Raw genomic sequence first — 22,253 nt, forward strand, 5'->3', positions numbered from 1 at the left:
GTTTTGCTAGTGCCAGCTCTCCGGGGTCCCCAAGGAGGGGCCTATGGTGACACCATACTTGATGTGAACCCAAAGAGTCCTCTGTCATCCTGAGAGAATGAAAATGAAGCAGGGGGCCTTGGGTTAAAGTCAGCATCCATGGTACACAAAGAGAATGGTGATCCTGCTGCTCAAGTTTTTGGGGAGGGAGTACAGTGGATTGAATTGTTCCCCCAGAGTTCATCTGTTGAGACTCTAACCCCCAATGTGATTGTATGAGGAGATAGGGCCTTTAAAAAGGTAGTTAAGGTTAAATGAGATCATAAGGGTGGGACCCTAATCCAGTATGACTGGTGTCCTTATAAGAAGAGGAGGAGACTCTAGAGACCTCTCTCTTTCCACGCATGCACAGAGGAAAAGTTATATGAGGACACAGTAGGAAGATGACCGTCTACAAGCCAGAAAGAGATGCTTCACAAGAAACCAACCCTGAGGGCACCTTGATCTTGGACTTTCAGTCTCCAAAACTGTGAGAAAATGAATTTATGTTGTTTAAGCCACCCAGTCTATGGTATTTTGTTGTGGTAGCACAAGTAGACTAAAATAGGGAGTATTTAAACTTAGGGAAGTCAGTCTTGAGGATTAACAGAAGATTTTTAGATACTATTTCTAAAGGAAACAGAAAAGTTGTTGGCCTCAGTAATTGATAGAAGGATAGATCATCGTCCCTTTATTTCATTCTAATACACACACACACACACACACACACACACCCAAAACTAAAAAGTAAACGTTTTCAAAAGATGTTTCAAGCGTACTATTTCTATTTAAAAAGGAAAATTTGGTCAGGACCTTTCCACTGTTGGATACTCATTGAAATGTTATAACCTTGCTTTGGCCCCAGAGACCATATTTGGAGTGTCTCATCTGCTCCTCTTGCCACCTACAGCACAGTGTTATTGAGGCAAAGGAGGATCTGCTTCATGTGAAGGCATAGCCATTCCCTAAGTTTGGCTGCCCAAGACCTGCTAGGTCAAAGAAGATAGCATAGCCATCTGGAGAGGGATGGGTTAGGATGGAGGAGGTCAGATGGGCTGCCATTGCATGTGAAACCTTCATGTGAGTTAGACAAAGTCGATCTTCCCAGGCATAGCACCCCCACATGCCCCCTGGGCTAGGTGCACTGGTTCAGAGACCAGCTGGCCAGGAGGGTGATTTCTGGCAGGGATGATTCATCAGCTTAATGCCTAGGATAAGAAGTTGGTGAGGCCAGATACTCCAGTCACTGGTAATTTTGACCTCTTTTAATTACCAAGAGTAGAACATGAGAAATCTCTGGGGGGGAAATGACAAAAATATATGAAATAATGGTTTTTAACCAACTGAGCCACCCAGGTGCCCCTGAAATAATGGTTTTTAAAGACACGGGACACCCAAGAAATGAAGGCCAGTGATCCTTGAGATACAGGGAATATCCAAGGTGAGCTCTGTGATTATTTCAACCTAATGCTTTCAGAGTGCTAAGTGCCACTTAGCAAGAGCTAAGATACCAAGAGCTCACCTTGGATATTCCCTGTATCTCAAGGATCACTGGCCTTCATTTCCTGGTGTCCCGTGTCTTTAAAAACCATTATTTCAGGGGCACCTGGGTGGCTCAGTTGGTCATGGGGTAGGGAGAGGGATTCCAAGTGGAGCACAATAAACTTCTGATTCTGGGAGACAGAGCTAAGAGTCCAGGGAGACCAAGAAATCTAGATTTCATAGGACCAATTACCAGAGAGGAGAGAGGTACATGGAGGGAGAACTCTGAAAATCTGCAGAGCCCCCCCTTGAGAATTTGGCTCAATATGGAAGAACTCTTTCATGTGGGGAGATTACCTGAGGCTGGGAAAGATCCACTGGGAAGAATTGGAAAGAAAAAGCTTGGTGCTCACACAGGGCCAGGAACAGTGCCCATTCTTAACAGCCCTAGTATAATAATTCATAACTCATGGGGCACTGGGTGGACTACTTAGGAAAGTCTTGCCTCAGTAATGGGGAATGAGTAGCATTCAGTGGAGTTCTAGACCCTCTGAGGAAATCATCAAATTAAGACATGAAGGAAAGAACTCTTTATAGATAATGAAACTGCATCTCAGAACAAGGTTCCAGAAGATTTAAAAGAATACAAAAACAACCAGTAGCCAAGGTGAAATTCACAACTGGCTTCCAGAGATTACTAGGTGTGAAAAGAAGCAGGAAATGTTTCCCTTAATAATCTATCAATCCAATCCAGACTCACTGGGAACTGATACATTAGGATTGACAGAAAAAGAAATTCAGTTATTATAACTGTATTTCATATGTTCAAAAATTTAAGTAGGAACAGGGATGATATAGTTGTTTAAAAAAATATATGTTGAAGTTTTAGAGATGAAAAGCTTTTAGGGAAGAAAATATTTTAGATGAAAACATCTGAATGGGATCAATGGCAGATTAGACATTGCAGGGAAAAACATTAGTGAACTTGAAGACACAACAATAGAAACTATTCAAAATGAGACACTCAGAGAAAAAGAATAATAATAAACAAGTAAAAACCAAATGAAAAACGAACAAAAGAGCATCATTGAGCTTCAGCTGGCCAAAATATACATGTAGATGGAATTTCCAAGGAGAGGAGAGAAGGGGGAACTGAAAAATATTAGAAGAAATAGATTGAAAAATGTCCAAGTTTGATGAAAACTATAACTGAGATCTAAGAAGTTCAATGGATGCCAAGTACAAGAAAATGTGGGAAAGTATACCAAGGGACATCATAATCAATTTGTTCAAAACAGTAATACAGAGGAAATCTTAAAAGCAACTAGAGGAAAAAGAAGAAATGTTACATACAAAGGAACAAAGATAACCACAACAGCAGAATTCTTGTTGCAAGTGAAAAGACAGGGGAGCAACATCATTTTTTCCCTTTTAGTACTTTAAATTTTCAACCTAGAATTCTATAGTCTATGTCTTTCAAAAATAAAAAGGCAAAATACAGATGTTTTCAGATACATGAAAGCTGAAAGAGCTTATTATCAGCACGTCTGCACTTCAGGAAATATTAGAGGAAACCCTTCAGGCAGGAGGATAATGATATTTTTAAATGGAAAAATGAATGGAAATAATGGAGCTACACAAAGGGATAGAGAACACAGGAGATAACTACATGGATAAATATACAATATTTTTCTATTTAGATATCTTTAAAAGACAATTGACTAAACAGAAATAATATCTGTGTACTGTGGGGTCTATAACATATGTATAAGTAAAATGTATGACAACAATAGCATAAAAGCAGGAGAGGGATAGCAGCATTATAAGTTCTAAAGATGAACAACCCAAATGTCCACTGCCAGATGACTAGATAAATAAACAGTGGTATGTACATACAATAGAATATTATTCAACCTTTAAAGGAAGGAAATTCTGACATAGGCTACAACATGGATAAATCTCAAAGGTGTTACCCTAAGTGAAATAAGGTGGACACAAAATGACAAGTATTGTATGAGTCCACGTATATGAGGTGCCTAGAATAGTCAAATTTATAGAGACAGAAAGTAGAATAGTGGTTACTAAGGGTTGGGGGAGTGGGGAACGGAGAGTTATTATTTAATGGGTAAACAGTTTCTGTTTGGGATACTGAAAAAGTTATGGAGATGGATGGTGGTGATGGTTGCACCACAATATCAATACTTAATGCCACTTAATTGCATTCTTGAAGATATCTAAAATGATAAATTCTATGTTAATGTATGTTTTACTACACTTAAAACAACAACAACAAACCAGTGCTTTGCAAAACAAAACAAAACAAAAAACAAATCCAGGAAGGGAGAAATGGAAGTATGCTATGATAAGGTTCTTATACTTGTGCATGAAGTCCTATACTGTTAATTGAAATTAAGGTATGATATATTGAAGATGTTTGCTATCTACCTAAAGTAACTACTAAATAACAAAACAAGCCAACAAAGGCGATAAAATGGAATTAGAAATACTCAATCCAAGATCTGTCAGAAGGGGAAAAGAGAGCCAAGAACAAATAGGGCCAATAGAAAACAAATGGCAAGATGATAAATACAAACTTAACCATACATATATCAAGATGTATCAATTTTTACACTTTAAATGTGTGTGGTTTACTGTATGTCAGTTATACCTCAGTGCAGATGTTAATAAAGTAAAAGAGGATGTGGATCACTCCTGAGGTGCTGAGCTGTTCAGAGATATTGGTGTTAATGCATCTGAGCATTCTGTGTGTGTGTGTTTGAGTGTGCCAGGTATGACTCTCAAATGAAAAGATGGCTTTTCTCACAAAATGTTCAAGAATTTGTCCAAGTTAGGGAGACTTGACTCTTCTTTGGATGATGCTGCAGCTCATCATTTCAGGAGCGCCTCATTTATAATAACCTTCACAGCCATTTTATTACTCACTGGAGTTAATAAGTCTGATCATGTTGTGTAGTCATGCCAGATTGGACTCTCAATATTTGGTTGGTTCAAAATATCAAACTCATGTCAAATGACAAGGAAGGGGCTAGAGGCATACTGAAGCCCTACAGGCGTTTCTAACCAAGAGCTCTTCAGGAGTTTTGAGCACTTTTTTTTTTAAACACATGGAGAGGGGGCCAATGCTTGTTTTTATTATCGTTGTATTAAACCACCAGCCAGATGTTTCTGTTGCCGTAAGTTCTGGTGAAGTACACAGATCTGGAATTAGAAAGATATTAATCCTGGCTCTGCCCACTCTTGTGTGACACTTGGCAAGACATTTATTATCTGTGCCTCAGTTTTCTTATTTGCAAAATTGGGATGATAATGATAATACCTACTCCACAAGGCTATTGTGAGACTTAAATGAGTAAACACATATAAAACATTTAGAACTGTGCTATCACATAGTTAGAATGTAATGCTGTCTATGAGGTTAATCCGTTTATTTTTTCTTTCATTTATTGAGTGCTTACTATATGTAGTTCTGTGCTAGATGATGAGTATCATGGTAAGTAAAACAGACATGAAATGGGCGCTCATAAAGCAGCACCTTGTACCATTTCTTGCTTGGTGAGACATGCACATGGAAGTATAATTACCAACTGGAATAGTGTGACTAAAGAAAAGTGTGAGCTCTTGGGCTATTTATTTTCTGGGATCAAGGAATGCTTTACTGAGGAAATGTTTTTGGAACTGATATCTGGGGGTTGAGGAGTCAAGTTAATGAGGTGAAGAGGTGGGAGTAAGGGAAGAGTATATGCTAGGCAACAGAATGGCACATGCAAAGGTCCTGAGCCAGGAGGGAGTATAGCACGTTAGAAGAATTGGAAAAGATGAGTGTGGGTAGAGCTCAGAGATCAAATTAGCAGTTGGCCCTTGATGAGTCTGGAAAGGTAGGCAAGGACCAGATTATGCTGGGTCTGTAGGTCATCATATGAGATGTCAGTCCTTCATTTAAGACCAGTGAGAAACCATTGGAAGACTTTAAGCAAGGGAATGATAAAATCAGATTTGCATTTAGAAAAAAAATCACTTTGAAAAAAAATCACTTTGGCTACTGGGTGGGAAACAGATTAAAAGAGGGAGGCCAAGTGACGATGAAGGAAGGGAGTTAAGATATGTAAGTGAGAGGTGATAAGTGGGCAGATCTGAGGGAAGATTCAGATATTGAACTAGGCAGGACTTGGGGGTACAGAAGTTATAGATGTCAGAGCTAAGCTCCTAGATGGATACCATGCTGGAGGAGAACCAGGTTTGTGGGTAAACAGGATGAAGCTTGTTTGGATCTATTAAGCTGAAGCACTCTAGAGAGACCAAACAGAGAAGCAGGAGAGGCAATTGACCCTACAAATCTGGCGTTCATATAGCTGTGAGTGACACACTGTTGGATGAAGCGAGCATTCTTGGTGTAAAGACATGGGCCTGTCAAGTGTGGGAATGCCAGGTTTCTGAATCTTTTATTCCAAGATCTTTGGATTCTTATATATACAGCGAAGAACATATACGAGTTCTCTGTTCTCTACCAGTGATGGCCAATCAATGTAGATGAGGACTATTTTACCAACATGATGACTTAAGATCTGAAAGCAAAGCAGACTAATTTACAGAGCCCTTGTACATATTTACTGTCTCAAGTATATATTTCCCTTTTGTTCAAATAAGACTTGCAGGATGAGATCTGGGGCAAGGCACAGCTGGTTTCTTATGTAACTAGAAGCAAATCTAACACTTGTCAGAGTGCTCACACTTCCGACAAGGCAAAGAAGATAATATTTCTTCCCAGAACTGAATTTTTTCCAGTGTGCTTTTACACATCTAAAGCTCTTTATAGTTAAATGAATGTTGATAGGGCTGATTAATAAGCAGCAACTGATATTGCTAAGAGGGCCAGGATTTTGTTGAACTCAAACATGCATTTTCTTATAGGTAGTAACCCTGTATTTTCCAGATTAAAAAAAGAAACAGAAAAACATTTGTGTAAGAATATCATGTAATGGTTCCACAAGTCAGAATTAAGATGTCACTAAAAAACTTCCCTCAAAATGTGGGAGAAGAATTAGTTCAGTAGAATCCTATAGATGTGATGTATTAAATTTAGGAAGGATGTTGGAATGTAACACAAACTATGTTGAAATGTCAGAGCTAGAATCATGTTATTAAAAAGTGAGTGTGGTAAATGAAAATGAAAGTTGAACTTATCAAGATTTGTAGGATGCAGTGAAAGCAGTGCTTAGAGGAAAATTTATAACATTGAATGCATAAATTAGAAAAGAAGATAGGTCTAAAATCAATAAGCTTCCATCTTAGGAAACTAGAAAAAGAAAAGTGAATTGAATCTAAAGTACCCAGAAGAAAAAAAAAATTAGAGCAGAAATCAATGAAGTTGAAAACAAATCAGTAGAGAAAATCCAACAAAATCAAAAGCTGGTTCTTTGAAAAGACAATAAAATCACTAAGCCTCTAGCCAGGCTAACTAAGAAAAAAAGAACACACAAATTATAAATAGCAAAAATTAAAGAGGAGACATCACCAGAGATCCCATGGGTATTAAAAGGATAATAAAGAAATATTATGAAAATTCTATGCCCGCAGATTTGACTGGGTCAATGGATAAAATGGGTCAATTCCATGAAAGACAATCTGTCAAAACTTCCACAAGAAGAAGCAGACTATTTGAATAGGCCTATATCTATTAAAGAAATTGAATCAATAATTAATAACCATTCACAACAGAAAGCACCAGACTCAAAAAGGGAATTGTGAAAGCATGTAGGCAGAAGTGACTCACCACATGAAAGGGATCCTCAGTAAAATGAACAGCTGATTTCTAATCAGACACTATGGAGGTCAGAAGCAGTGGGATGAAATATTCAAAGTGGTGAAAGAAAAAGATTGTCAACCAAGAATATTATATACCATATGCAAGGGATTCTCAATAAAATGAACAGCTGATTTCTAATCAGACACCATGGAGGTCAGAAGCAGTGGGATGAAATATTCAAAGTGGTGAAAGAAAAAGATTGTCAACCAAGAATATTATAACTGCCCATCAAAAAGAAGGAGAAATTAAGACATTCAGGATTAAAAAAAACAGATGTCATTGTTAGCACACCTTCCCTACCAGAAAAATACTAAAGGAAGTCCTTCAGGGTGAAATGAAAGGATATTAGAGAGTAACTTGAATCCACATGAAGAAATAAAGGACACTGATAACTACATGGGTAAACATAAAAGACAGTACAAATGTAGTTTTTGTTTACTGTAACTTTTTTTTTTCTCCTATCTGATTTAAAAGACAACTGCATATATCAATACAAGAATGCCTTGGAGATAGTGTGGGTTTGGTTCCAGACCACTGCAGTAAAGTGAGTATCACAATAATATCCAGTGGATATCACAATATCCACTGCTGTGTCTTTACCCAAGAAAATGAAAACACTAATTCAAAAAGATATATGCACCCCTTTGTTTATTGCAGCATTATTTTCAATAGTCATGATATGGAAGCGGCCCAAATGCCCATCAGTGGATGAAAGAATACAGAAGATGTGGTGTATATACACAATGGAATATTATTCAGCCATAAAAAATAATGAAATCTTGCCATTTGCAAAACAACATGAATCAACCTAGGGTATTTAAGCTGAGTGAGATAAGTCAGTCAGAAAAAGACAAATATATGATTTTACTCATATGTGAAACTTAAATAAAACAAAATAAACAAAGAAAAAAGAGAGACAAATGAAAAGCTGATATACAGAGAGCAAACTGGTGACTGCCAGAGAGGAGGTCAGGCAGGGAGCGGAGGTACGGGTGAAACAGATAAAGGGAATTAAGAGTACAGTTATCTTGATGAACACTGAGAAATATATAAAATTGTTGAATCCTCTTGTACATCTGAAACTCATATAACACCGTATATTAATTATACTTAAATTTTAAAAAGGCCTTAAGAAAATATATGTTCACACAAAAACTTGTACATGAATGTTAATAGCATCGTAACAGCCAAAAAACCAAAAAGTAGAAAACAACTTAAATGTCTTAACTGATTAATAGATAAGCAAATGTAGCATATCCTTACAATGGAAAATTTTTTTTTTACTTATTTGACAGAGAGTCAGCGAGAAAGGGAACACATTTTACTTATTTGACAGAGAGAGAGACAGCGAGAGAGGGAGCACAAGCAGGGGGAGTGGGAGAGGAAGAAGCAGGCTTCCTGCTGAGCACCCTGGGATCATGACCCGAGCCAAAGGCAGATGCTCAACTGACTGAGCCACTCAGGCGCCCCTCTACAATGGAATATTATACAGCCATAAGTTACGTGGTACTGATACATGTTACAGCATAGATTAGCTTTAAAGCATTATGTTAATTGAAACAAGCCAGACATAAAAGGCCACAGTGTGTATGATGCCATTTACATGAAGTGTCCAAATTGACAAATCCATAGAGTAAACTCATGGTGGGGAGAGAGGAAGGGAAATGGGAAGTGACTTCTAATGAGTATAGGGTTTCTTTGTGGGGTGAGGAAGATGTGCTGGAATTAAACATTGATGATGGTTGCCCAGCTGTGTAAATAAACTAAAAACTACTAAATTGTATACTTTAAAAATTTAGTTTCATAGTATATGGATTTTATCTCAACAAACAAGGTTTTTATTTTTTTTATTTTATTATGTTAATCACCATACATTACACCATTAGTTTTTGATGTAGTGTTCCATGATTCATTGTTTGCGTATAACACCCAGTGCTCCATTCAATACGTGCCCTCTTTAATACCCATCACCAGGCTAACCCATCTCCCACCCCACTCCCCTCTAGAACCCTCAGTTTCAACAAACAAGGTTTTAAGGAATACATGAAATAAATAGGCTAACAATTAAAAAACCCCCAAACCTTGGCATTGGTGACACAGGATCAAAAAAGTGGCACTATTTTAATTTCCCAAGGGAAGCAGATTCAGATGTCTCTGTTGGTTTCATCCCAGTATCCCCACTCTGCTTTTTGGTTCCCATTCTCACTACCATGTGACCCTCATGTTCTCAATCTAAAGTTCCCAGACTCCCCCAGTCCCCTTCTCAATTTTTAATCTTGATTTTTCCACTTTATACCAAGCATCTTGAATTGGTTTATCTTGCCACGTCACACCATTTTTAAAGAAATAGTTGCCAGACATGTAATTTGTTGCCTATGTCGCTGATCCTCAACTATTTTGAGTTTTTTTTAAATGTCATTGTAGATGCAGACACATTAAAATGTGGCTTTTGTGATTCTTTGCTTGGAGTGTGTGCTCTGCCAATGGTTTCTTCTCAGCTTCCATGCACATCTGTCACTGGCTGTTGCTCCTTATTTCTCAATAGCCAGTTGCAGACCTTGGAGTTTAAGCTTTCTTCCTGCAGCTGCCTCATTCACAGCCCACGTGTAAAGCAAATTTTTTTTCAGTTTCCTTTCAGAATTAGGTAGAAGAGAAAGTACGAGAAATGTGGAACACTGTCCTTGAGATGATGTTAGCTCCTCTCCCACCCCCTGTCTACTATTGGTGCTTTTCCATCTTTATGTCTGCCTTTGTTCAATTTCCTTTTCCTCCTGCTTTCTCCTACTGAGATTATAGGAATTAGAGACACTCAGGGTTGGAATCATTTTTTCCATTGGTTTACAAACAAGCTGGGTAAGCCATGGAACTCTTTTCCACAGAGATTTTGCTTTGATTTTTACAAGCATTAAAGGAAGAAGTAAAAGTCATTTCATGGTATTCCAGGGGAGAAAGGGCCTAAAATTCATCTGAATTCTTTCCCATTGTACGCTAGTCCACTCAGGACTGACTCTACAACTGCCCATTTGACTTTGCGCCATATTAGAGATGTGACTTCAGGCACATCACTGCATCTTCTTGTTCCTCAGCCCTCACGTGTATAACCCCTGGGGCACTCTAGAGAACAGTTACCCAAACCTGCCTAGCGAGTCAGTTCTGCAGAATATCAGTGGGTTACCATTCTCTTCCCCTGCCTCCCTTCCTTCCCTTTCTAGGCTTCCGTGCAAATATGCTCGGCACATGGTACTTTCACAACTGTAGATGAACAGAAAATATCAGTCAGTCAGCAAGTATAGTGAACAAAGTGCGTGACTGCCCAGAGACAGTTTGCTCTCCTGAGCCATGCTGTCAACACGTCTTCTGGGTACCCACCCTGGCGGGCTTCATTATCTCACCTGCAGACAACCCTTGGCTCAACAGGTGCTGTCTGCTGAGCCAACTCCCATGTCTGGCAGGCAAGCAGCTGGATTTCTTGTTCTAACAGTTGCCACCTTCCTCTCTCCCTCAGCTGTCCTTGATCCATCCCTCCCTCCCTCCCTCCCTCCCTCCATCCCTGTCCCCCATCCTTCCTTCCTTCCCTCCCTTCCTGTCCCCCATCCTTTCCTTCTTTCCATTGGACATCACTTTCAGCTTCTTCTGAACCTTTCTTTTTCAAATACTTCCAGTGTCCTTTGCCATGCCACTTTCCGTGGGGCAGCCAAGTGTTGGCTTAGTGTCTCATGACACTCATGATAACAGGAATGTTGGAAAGTGTGTAGCAAACTGTGGTCTGTCAAATATAAGCCTTCCCAAATATTCTATGCAGAAAAGTTCTGAGACTGTATAACCTTAGGAAATACTATTTATGCCTCTTACTCATGGTGAGTCCCACTGCTGATTCCTCAGACATGCCCTGTGAGAAAGAATCTGTTGAAACTGTTTATTTTCAAGCTCCCCAAACTTTTTGCTAAGAAACCATCTTTCTGACTAGTAATAGCCACTGACATGCAGGAGAAGTGGTGTTTGTGGACCACAGTGTAAGAAACATTGAACTTGATGCTCTCTGAGGTCGGTTCCAGATCTAGAGCTCTGGTGTATTCATTAGCTGATGGTTCCCTTGAAAGGCACAAGGACCTAACATGGCAGGAATGTGATGCTGGACAAGCAGTCTTCAGTGGGGGAGGACGAGCATATTAATCAAGGTTCTTCTGAGAAACAGAACCAACAGGGGGGGTGCGTGTGTATACAAAGAGAGAGGTTGAGACAGAGATTGAGATATTTAAGGAATTGGCTCACATGAGTGGAAGCTACCAAGTCCAAACACTGCAGGTTAGGCCAACCAGCCTTCATGAACTGGTGTTGCATTTCAGGTCCCAAGGCAGTCTGCTGTCACAATTCCCTCTTCCTCAGGGGACTTCAGTCTTTTTCCTATTAAAGGCCTTCAACTGAATGGAGGAGGGCCTCTCATGATATGGAGGGTAATCTGTTTTACCCAGGGTCTACTGATTTAAATGTTAATCTCACCTAAAATTACCTTCACAGAAATATCTTGAATAATTTTTGACCAAATAGACAGGTACTGTGGCCCAGCCAAGTTCACACATTACTTTAACTGTCGCCATGGGGAGGGCAGTTATGGTGATAAGTCCTTGATGGCCATGAGCCACTGGGGAATGATACCTTGAGGGGAGGAGTGGGCACAGAAAACAGTGCCCAATTTATCTTTTTGCTGTGGCCCTGGCTATAGCAGTTATGTTTCAAAAGCACTGGCCAGTAGGTCTTGCTCATTAAAACATGTTTTGAGATCGACAAGTAGAATGGAGACAACCAGGCACATTAATTCTGTGGCATAGAGGTGATCTGCTATGTGCTTCTCCTGCGAGTAACAGAGAGAAAATCTTGAGCATTCTCTCACATGGTATAGGATGAGCTGTGAGCTTTCATCTCTGTCATAAATCAAAGTATTTTACTGGGTTCTGTGGGTGAGGATTTATGTAACACTTTTAATTAAGGTAACTGCAAGGGAATGGAAAGAACTCTTTAGTAAGTGACTGTAAGGAGTGGATAACGCCCTTCCCCTCCCCACCTGGGGAAGATGAGGCTCAGCCACTAATTGGTGTAATTAGTGGGAAGATTTCCCCCTTTCTCTCCTCTCTTCAGCTTTGGAGCACTTAGGCTCTTTGTTTTTGCATGCTTGGCTGCTCCTTCTTTCCTTTATGAAGTTCAAGTTGCTTTGGGGTTTTCCTTGAGTCCCCTTTTCAGAGAGTAATTGGGAGACTCAATCATGCCCTCAGGGTAACTGTGCTGTCTAGTCCTGGGTGAAGCTAGGAGTCAAAAGTTGGGCTCTGGTTCTTTAAAATCCCTTGTTAGAATTAGTTTGATGTGTTTTTTACGAAGTCCTTTTGTGGTAAGCTTGAATTTATCATTGAGAAAAGACTCTTGTCTTTTTAAAAGAAGGCAACCCCCAAACAGAGCAGAAACATGTGCTAATTTGTGTGTTGCTGTGGACATAATTGAATACAAATTTTATTTCCTACTACACTTGTTAATCAGAGAGAAGGGAGGAGAATAAAGTTGGAAGAGGAGACAAAGGTTTAGAATGTAATTAACAATAATTGAGGAAAAATAGTCACTCAAAGGTTTTTTCCAAGGAGGCTGATCCCACTGATAAAAATGGCTCTGTTCTCTTTGCTGTTTCCTTGTGATGCAGGAGAACATGCAGGAGAACTTCAGGGATCAGAAGCTCTGGGGGAGCCTCTGATTTGAGCTCCCCATACAGGGTAAGAAGAGGCTTTGTGAATCACATAGAAACCAACTGCTGGTAACTGGGGACAGTGCGCAAAGGGGCTTTTGATGCCAGGCTGGTTTAAAGTTCAAAAGCCAAACCAAGCTTCTTTCAGAAGATTTAGCTCTAGTAGGTTTGAGTGCATTATTTGAAAGGTGTTCTATTAAAATCTGAAGACATGGCTTACATATAGCATTACTTGGCAGATCCTTTACATACTATTGAGAAATAGTTGACTCTAAAGTGTTTTATTTCTTCAAATCCTATGCTGATTTTATATCCCGTTAAATATAATAATGGGTTATGGGTGGTGTTTTTGTTTCCCTAATATTGAGTGCTCCTTTTTTATTAAAAGTATAATTGAACTTGAATCTGTAGTAGAAGCATAACTGATGGGATCACCAAATCATAATTTAGAAAGCTCTTTCCATATTGCTGTAGTTGCAAAGCTTGGTTGCACAGTATAATCACCCCAGAAGCTTTGAAAAATCTCAATATCCAGACCATTTAAAAAAAAAACGGGTAGGGCCCAGACATCAGTATTTAAAAAATTCAGAGAATTCCAGTGTGCAGAGTTAAGAACCACTTATCTAAGTGAAATTAAACTTTGTAGGGCTGGTAGACCTAATATGCAGTAGTACATGTTATAAAAAACAACAACAACCCATCTCTTTGTCCAGCACCCCCTGCTGGTCCTCCTGGAGCTCTGCTGGTCTCAATGGGACTAAAAGCTCAGGGTCCTTTCTGCCTTCCTTCCAGTGGCATTCAGATAAATGTTTGCCAGTCCACTCGCTGGAATAAAAAAGCTCTGATTTCCAGATTCTGTAAATTCTCCCAGCATGGTCAATTTTACCCTACCAATGTGCAACCGGGGAGCATGGGGTTGGGAGGAGAGGTGTACAGTTAGCTCCCATGGGCCAGTGTAAGCCCGCTCCAGACACCAGTGCCTCCTTCTCAGCTTTAGATTTGCTCTCCCCCTCCTCTATGCCCACCCCCAGATACTCCTGTCTTCTTTAGGGGCACTAGTGGTTTGAGCCACCTAGGTGAATACTTTTCTGTTGTATGGTGTTCTGCTCAGCTAACAGAGCACCTCCCCGCCGCCCCCCCCCCCCCCCCCCCCACTTAAAAGAGTATAGATAACCTTGGGAAAACACCAAGGGAAGGTGTCGAAGGCTGGGAATATTTGGGCAATTAGCATTCTGGGTTGTACTTTAACCTGTGAGCCTAAGGTGAGTTATAGATACAGCTCTAGGTGCTCCAGCTGACTATAGGAGGTTTCTGAGCCTGCTGAGTTGAGGGCCAGGCTCTGAATCAGAATAAATTCACCAAAGCTAATAGCGGAGCTCCTGGGAGGGAACCTGCCAGCCTTCTCTGGTTGACTGACTTCTACCTCAACACAAGCTACATGCCCCTAATTCTCGTCCCCACTCACCACAAAGTACTTTCACATGACTTTTCTCATTGAATCGCTTCAGCACACTTAGGAAGGCCAAGCAGATGCTATCTTCGATCTGCAGGTAAAGAATTCTGCTGAAGCTCAGAGAGGTTAAGTGCTGTGACTCACCCAAGTTTGAGCAACTTAGCCAAGCCTTAAGTGGTAGAGCCCATGACTTGAACCCAAAGCTTCTGACCCCAAGTTTAATGCTCTCCTGACACATGGCCTTGGTCTGTCAGCCATCTCCACAGACACATGGGGTAGGCAACTTAGGTAGAGAAGGAAGTGAGATGAAAAGCAGCAGATTCCTGCCTTCTGGTCTTGTGAACTAATTCTTTGCCAGTCCTGGTTTGGAAAGCATGCTTCCTGAAATGAATGTAATCTGACAAAGAACATGTTCCAGCTTGGTAAATATTAAGTTGAGGGTGCAGGACAAATGGCTTATAGAATATGAACGGCATTGATGAACTGTAATTCCAAAAATAGAATCAGGAACAACCTCTGTCAAGAATGAGTCAGACCTAGAGGACACCTGGGACTCCAAGAAGTGGCTTCAGAAATATGGTTTGAAAGCCCAGAAGCTGACCTTTTATGACGTCCTTGCTGACTGCTGCTTCCGCCATGCTGATGGAGTTGTTGATGTGAAAGCCAAACCAGAGGATGAGTCCATGCAGACCAGTGCGGTGAGTGAAGTGAACTCCTGGGCCAGGCTGTGGGCTTCCGTTGATGTCTTGGGTGGGTAAGTCCTCCCTCAGATCAGAACCCAGGGCAGGGACCAAGGTTGAGAGGCAGCGTGGAGGGAGACCAGCTTGGGTTTCCCTGAAGGAAGATACCCTTGTGTTTCCCACCTTGCACTTCTCTGAATGGTACTTGTGGGAGTGGAGACCAAGTCTGGGAATGGTTTCTGAATATAAGTGGATTATACAATAATGATACATAAGCCAGGAGCTGGGTTTGTAGAAATTCAGGCATTATGGGTCTCAGAATTATTCAGCCTTTTTAAAAGAGAAGCCCTTTGTTTCCCCATATTGAATGGAAGAGAGAAACTGCTGGTGAAGATGCCCGAAGCAGGCATCTCTGTGGTCTTCTTGTATTGTCACTCTCTTAAAGATGCATTAGTCTAGTGACTACCAGCCAGCATCTAGTGGATTCCCAGTAAATACAAAATCAAATCCTCTAAGGGATCATAGCACCGGAAGGGTGTGTATTTAAAACTCTTGAAAGGTATAGGTCTGTTGTGTGAGTGGGTCTGAAAGGAGGACTACATCCTTCTCAAAGTGTCTGACTCTGGCTCACAAGTGAAGGATAATGAATGAGTGGCTCCTAAACTTTAGCATGAGTGAGTCAGTGGGTTTGAGGTGGGGCCCAGATGATGCTGAAGCTGCTGGTCCAGAGGCCATAGTCTGAGGAACACTGATTTGTAGACAGTACTCAGAAGATTATCACAAGTTTAGAATTACGGAAAGACTAAAAAGTATCACGATATGAAACAAAATCAGTATAAAGTGAATAGTCCAAAATTGTAAAACTGAAAGAAAGCCCTTTTAGAAGGTAATAAAGGCCCAGGTCCACATTGTGAAGTGAAAACCAAAATGTGAGCAACAGACCAGATGTGCCAGTAAGAGCAGCCCAGCGGAGAACTGGAGAGGAAATCAAGGTCCTCTGATAAACTGTCACTTTATGTGTCCTCCAAGGCTCCAATTCAGTGTCACCACTGAGATGTCTGTCAGTCCTACCGAGGTGAAACCCCAGTCTCTTTGCCACTCCTTAGGCTGGCTGTCCACTGGGCTCAACAGGTCCTCCTGAGGAAGGGCTCTTTCCTTGGGGGCTCCATCAGCTAAATGATGTAGTGTTTTATCCCTCATATTGCCATGTGTTTACAGTGAACTGCAAGGAGAAAAATGTAAAAATTGGATGAGAAAAATGCAGAATTGGGGCGCATGGGTGGCTCAGTTGGTTAAGTGTCTGACTCTTGATTTTGACTCAGGTTATGATCATTGATGATCATGATCATCAAACCCGGGTCATGAGATTGAGTCCTGCTTTGGACTCCACTCTGAGTACAGAGCCTGCTTAAGATCCTCTCTCTCTCTCCCTCTCCCCCTGCCACTCGCATTCTCTCTCTCTCTCTCTCTCTCTCTAAATAAATAAATAAATAAATAAATAAATAAAAGAAAATGAAAAGAAAAAGAAAAATGCAGAATTGACAGAAGACTTGTTTCCTGTCTCATATACCAGGATGCAGAGTAATTGCCATGTTGCAGGGAAATCTCATTTGTGGGTTCCCTCCCCCAGCACAGTTTTCTGATTTTGTAGTCATTATTCAGTAATGTTATTAGTTCAGGAAATCGTACGTAACTAGATTTTCATTTTTAAAATACATTAGGCCATGAATATTTAAAAATATCAATCCCTGTCAATTTAAACATAGCTTACTGCGAGAGCTGGTGATGATGTGGGTTGTTCAAGCCCATCTCTAAAACTGATTTCTCCTTATTCTTGATGCTTTTGAATGAAATCTTAACAGGGACAGTTTGAAGAGTGTGGCTTATAAATGGGGAATTTTACCTCAAATTTCTTGTGCTAAAGGATAATATAGTAGAAGTTGAGAAGTGTACAGTATAGCTATCTTCATTCACAGATATTGATGAAAAAAGGGACAATTATATTTTCAGTATTTGGGGCTACAGATCTGAAACTGGATTTATACTTAAATTTGTGATGTGTGTGAGGTAGGAAATAAGTTGATTATTTAGGGTTCCTCCAGATCCCTCAAACTTGTAACTCTAAAACCTGGTTTGTAGGGATGGATCCAGGTACCTGTTTACACTGAGAAATAAGTGACTAAAAAGGCCTTGCTATGTGGTGTTTCTAAGATGGATGAGCAGGTATGAGGAGGAGACAAAAATGCATTTTCAATTAGAGGATTTCAGGCAAAGTCTAGTAAGTTGATATTTGGGGCACCCCTTAAGTCACATTGCATTCATAAGTGCTTATGCTGCTTGCGCACAAGGCAGCCTTGATGTTCACAAACCCACTGTAGTCTCACCATTTATTCCTCTAATAGAAATTTATTGAGCTTTCACTAGGTGTCAGGCTGTGTGCTCTGGATTTGGAGTAAGAAGACCTGGGTGTAAATGCTACTTCTCCAGTTACTAATTTTGAGATGTTGAGCAAATAAATAAACTGAGTTTTACTCTCCACATCTGTAAAATGAGTGGTGTAAAGTCCAAATTAAAAAATGCATGTCTGAGCACAGTGCCTGGCACTTAGGAGATGCCTGGTAGATGTTACCTTCCTTCTTCTTCTTCTTTTTTTTTTTTTTAAAATTGCAAACATTGTGAATCAGAAATGAGCATTTATAGAATGCCCATGTGCTTTATACATAAGGTGAGTATTTGTGCTCTCATAGCACACACAAGAAGACAAAGTCATAGGGCCTCTGAGAGGTTAGGCCATGAGGTGGCAGGGTTTGAACTCCTATCTGCTGGGCCCTCACACTGCGCTTTTCCCATCCTGACACTGTTGTCTGACACCCGCGTTCACATAACGTATGGCCTGGTGTGTTTTCATCTGGGAGCGCATAAGGCACAATTGGAAAAGGCCATGTGACGGGATGGAGAATAGGGAGAACTCCCGTGTGACAAGAACATGGTGAGAGCAAGAGAGAGGACATCTTTCTTCTTCCATCCTTGTGCCTGAAATGTGGTTCCTCTGGTGCCTGTCTTGGGAACATCAAGACCGATCTCATCATGCCCTGCAACCCTGTTCACATCAATCACCACCAGGTCTCTCAATTCTCATCCTTGTGTGGCTCTGACATCCCTTCTCTGAGCCCCCTCCATCCCTCTTGCCTCCTAAATTCCCTCCACTGTGCCCTCTGGCACTAGAAGTCGTCAGTACACCCATGATAGCCAGTGCCCTGCAGTGTTCCCTTCGCCTGCTTGTCTGGATTCTCTCTTGAGGACCCTGGTTTCACTGCCTTGGACCTGTGGGCAGGAGAGGTGGGTGGCGGCCTCATTCCTCATTGCTGTTTCTTGATCATTCTCCCTCCCCCTTCCCATGTCATCAGAATGTACCACCCACAGCACCTCCTGAGGCTAACATCTTCTGAGCCCCAGGTCACCCCCATCAGTAATTGAAGATTATAGCTTCTGGCTTGCTGTCCCTGGCTCCAGCTGTTTTTAATGTCAATCCCATGAAAATGACCCTTCCTACACCCTGACCTTTCATTTCTCTGACCTCCTCTTCAGTGACTTCCTCCTACACCCCCTCTCTTCCACTCCTGCCATAGGCATTCCCTTGACCTAGTCATTACAAATAACGCTGCCATCATAACCCACATAATCAATTCCGAAGATACCACTTTTTGACCTCTTCTTTTAAGGTCATTTCGTCTACTACCCTGATTCCAATCTTTCAACCCCACCGGGATTATACATTTTGTTGTTTCTACTCCTTGTTCTCTGTTCTCTCTTTCCTTTTTTTCCTCTCATACATGCTCAACTACTTTTCCTCTCTTACATTATTGTGCTTATCTATGAAACCCCAACCCTGGTAAAATTCAACACTCAGCCTTTTCTGCCTTATAGCTGCACAGTTGACTGCATTAGAAGAAATCGGAGAAAAGCACCCAGCCGTGGTGCCTGGCTTCCCTTTAAATTCCTGACCTCTAGCTTCACATGGATCGCTTGTGCTGCCACCAGTCCTTCTGTGCTTTTCCAAACCACTCAGATGCTCATTCTCTAAGATGTCTACTCTTTTCTTCTCAAACTTCAAATATCTTCTCCTCTTTGCTCTCAGCAAGTGACCTTTGCTTCCCATTTCACTGAACATTGGCGTGAACATCCATAAGCATCCACCTCATATCTACAAATCCCCCAACATTTGCACCAATATGTTCCACCTTATTTTTTCTAGGATGGCTGAATTGTCCTTACTTTTGTTTAAGGCCAGCCCCTCAGTATGTGCACTGATCCCTATTCCCCATTTATTCATTCTCCCCCTTTCTATATCAATATTGTTCTCATTTCTGGCTCTTTCCCATCAGCACACAAACATAGTGTTCTTCCTCACATCTTAAAAATACAGTTTTTTTGGGGCACCTGGGTGGCTCAGTCGGTTAAGTGTCCAACTCTTAATTTCGACTGAGGTCATGATCTCAGGGTCATGCAATGGAGCCCTGGGCTTGGAGCTGCTTGAGATTCTCACTCCCTCTCTCCCTCTGTCCCTCCCCTGCTTCCTGCTTACACTCTCTCTCTTCAAACCAAACCAAAACAAAAAACCCAAAACACAATTTTTTTTAAAGATTTTATTTATTTATTTGACAGAGACACAGCGAGAGCGGGAACACAAGCAGGGGGAGGGGCAGAGGGAGAGGGAGAAGCAGGCTTCCCATGGAGCAGGGAGCCCGACGCAAGGCTCGATCCCAGGACCCTGGGATCATGACCTGAGCCAAAGGCAGATGCTTAACAACTGAGCCACCCAGGCGCCCCCAAAAAACAATTTTTGACCCCCATATTTATCTCTAGTTTTACATCATTTGCCTCATTCCTCTGCTCCTCTTTAGAATTCAACTCCTCAGGAGTTTTATACATTCCCTTTCTCCAGTCTTGCAGTTTTCCTATGCCTTCATGAATGCACTCCAATTGGGCAAGGCCCCCTCTCCACCAAAACCCACTCTTTCCAGGGATACCTGAATTGCTAAATCCAGGGGTCAGTTCTCAGTCTTGCTCTTACTTGACCTACTATCAACACTGATATAGTTACTTCCTTGAACTTTTTTGCTTGCAGAGAAAACACTGTCCTGTTTTCCTCCTACTGACTGTTCTTTGTCAGTGTTCTTTGTTTCTTCTTTCCCATGTCTCCAGCCTCTAAATGCTGAAGGGCCTCAAGGTGCAGTCCTCAGACCTTTTCTTTCTCTGTAACCATTCTCTACATGATCTCATCTAGTCCTGTGGCTTTTAATACTGTGTGCGTGCGGGTAACTTCTACATTGGAATATCCAGCCCTGAGTCCTTCCCTCCTTTCCTCCTGACTACTTGCCATGTCACTAGGATATCTGATAGGCACCTCGAGCCTAGCACATCAGATACAGGTCCAGATCTTCCCCTTCAAGGCTGCTTTTCCATAATCTTCCATCAATTCATTGCAACTCAATTTTTATAGTTATGTGGGCTGAAAACCAGAGAGTCATTCCATAAGTTCTCTCTTTTCTCTCATATCCACATTGGACCTCACATTAAATGCTGTTAGTTCTATCTTCATAACATGTCTATAATTCAGAATCCGACCACTTCTCACCACTTTCAATACTACCCCTGGTCCATGCCACCTAACTGATCTCCTGACTCCCTGCTTCTGCCCTTGACTCTCTGCTGTCTATTCTCAACAGAGTAACCACAGTATCCTTTACTTACTTACTTATTTATTTATTAAGTCAGCTCCATGCCTCACATGGAGCCCAATGCAGGGCTTGAACTCACAACCCTGAGATCAAGACCTGAGCTAAGGGGCACCTGGGTGGCTCAGTCGGTTAAGCGGCTGCCTTCGGCTCGGGTCATGATCCTGGGGTCCTGGGATCGAGCCCAACATCCGGCTCCCTGCTCGGCAGAGAGCCTGCTTCTCCCTCTCCCTCTGCCTGCCACTCTGTCTACTTGTGCTCTCTATCAATCTGTCGAATAAATAAATAAAAATCTTTTAAAAAAAAAAGACCTGAAACCTGAGCTAAAATTGAGAGTTGGGCACTTAGACGACTGGACCACCCAAGCGCCCCGCCACCTTTAAAATGATATTTATATAAATTAAGTTTTAAAATTATAAATAAAACTTAAAACTTAAATCATGTCATTTGTCTAAGAGGGTAGATCTTAAAATAGATCATCACAAGAAAAAAATTTATAACTGTGTGATAGTGTTACCTAAATTTATTGTGGTAGTCATTTTGTACTGTACGCATATATCAAATCATATTGTGTATGTAATATAATGTTATATGGCAATCATATCTTAATTTTTAAAAATGTGTCACTTCTCATGTTAAAGCCCTTGGGTAGTTCCTTTTTCACTCAGAGAAGCTAGAGTCATTTCCATTAGCTAGTGGACTTTATGGAGTCTGCTTCTGGCCCTCCTCACACTGCTCTGGCTTCATCTTACTCCTTCCCCGAGCTTACTCTGTTTCAACTACACCAGCCTTCCTAAAATTCTACAGACATGCTAGGCAGACTCTTACTCTTACCTCAGGGCTTTTGCATTTGCTTTGTCCTCAGACTTCCCCCCAGACCTCCGTATGACCACACTCCTTGTTCCTGCTGGTCTCTGTTCATATTTCTTCTTCTCTTTGTGGCCTTCTTTTTTCAGGTTTTAGCTTCTTCATCCTCCCATCCTCTGTTCTCCATTCTCTTCCACAGAATTTGTCATCGTCTGACCTGCTGTGTAATTGTTTATTATCTAGCTCTTCCCCTGTAGTGTGAGCTCCATGAAGGCAGGAATTTTGGTCTCTGTTTATGGATTGTATTGCTGCTGCCTACAAGATTTTACTGCTGGTGGCATGGAGTCGTGCTTGATAAATTCATAAATTGGTTGGGTGAGCTCTCTGTTTGGGAAGCCATTGTCCTCAGACCAGTTTTGTATGTGCCAGTAAAGGGTGCTAGGTGTGTAATGGGGGTTCTTGGCTATTTTTCTTCATTTGGAGCTGGGAGTAACAATGGAAAGATGTTTTATGTGAATCTCAA

At 41.2% G+C, this 22,253-nt stretch overlaps 1 protein-coding gene across 11 annotated transcripts in view; it reads left to right on the forward strand.

The window, feature by feature from the left end:
• The window catches only part of VWA3B (von Willebrand factor A domain containing 3B), a 227,901-nt gene that overhangs the window by 78,050 nt on the left and 127,598 nt on the right, over window positions 1–22,253 (forward strand). For all 11 annotated transcript variants that reach the window (XM_027620414.2, XM_027620420.2, XM_027620415.2 and 8 more), the window contains one exon: window positions 15,007–15,203. In XM_027620414.2, coding sequence (XP_027476215.2) covers window positions 15,007–15,203 — 197 coding nt within the window. The remainder of the gene's footprint in view (window positions 1–15,006; window positions 15,204–22,253) is intronic.

This window comes from Zalophus californianus, chromosome 8 (genome assembly GCF_009762305.2).
Source record: "Zalophus californianus isolate mZalCal1 chromosome 8, mZalCal1.pri.v2, whole genome shotgun sequence".
Taxonomy (NCBI): Eukaryota; Metazoa; Chordata; class Mammalia; order Carnivora; family Otariidae; genus Zalophus; species Zalophus californianus.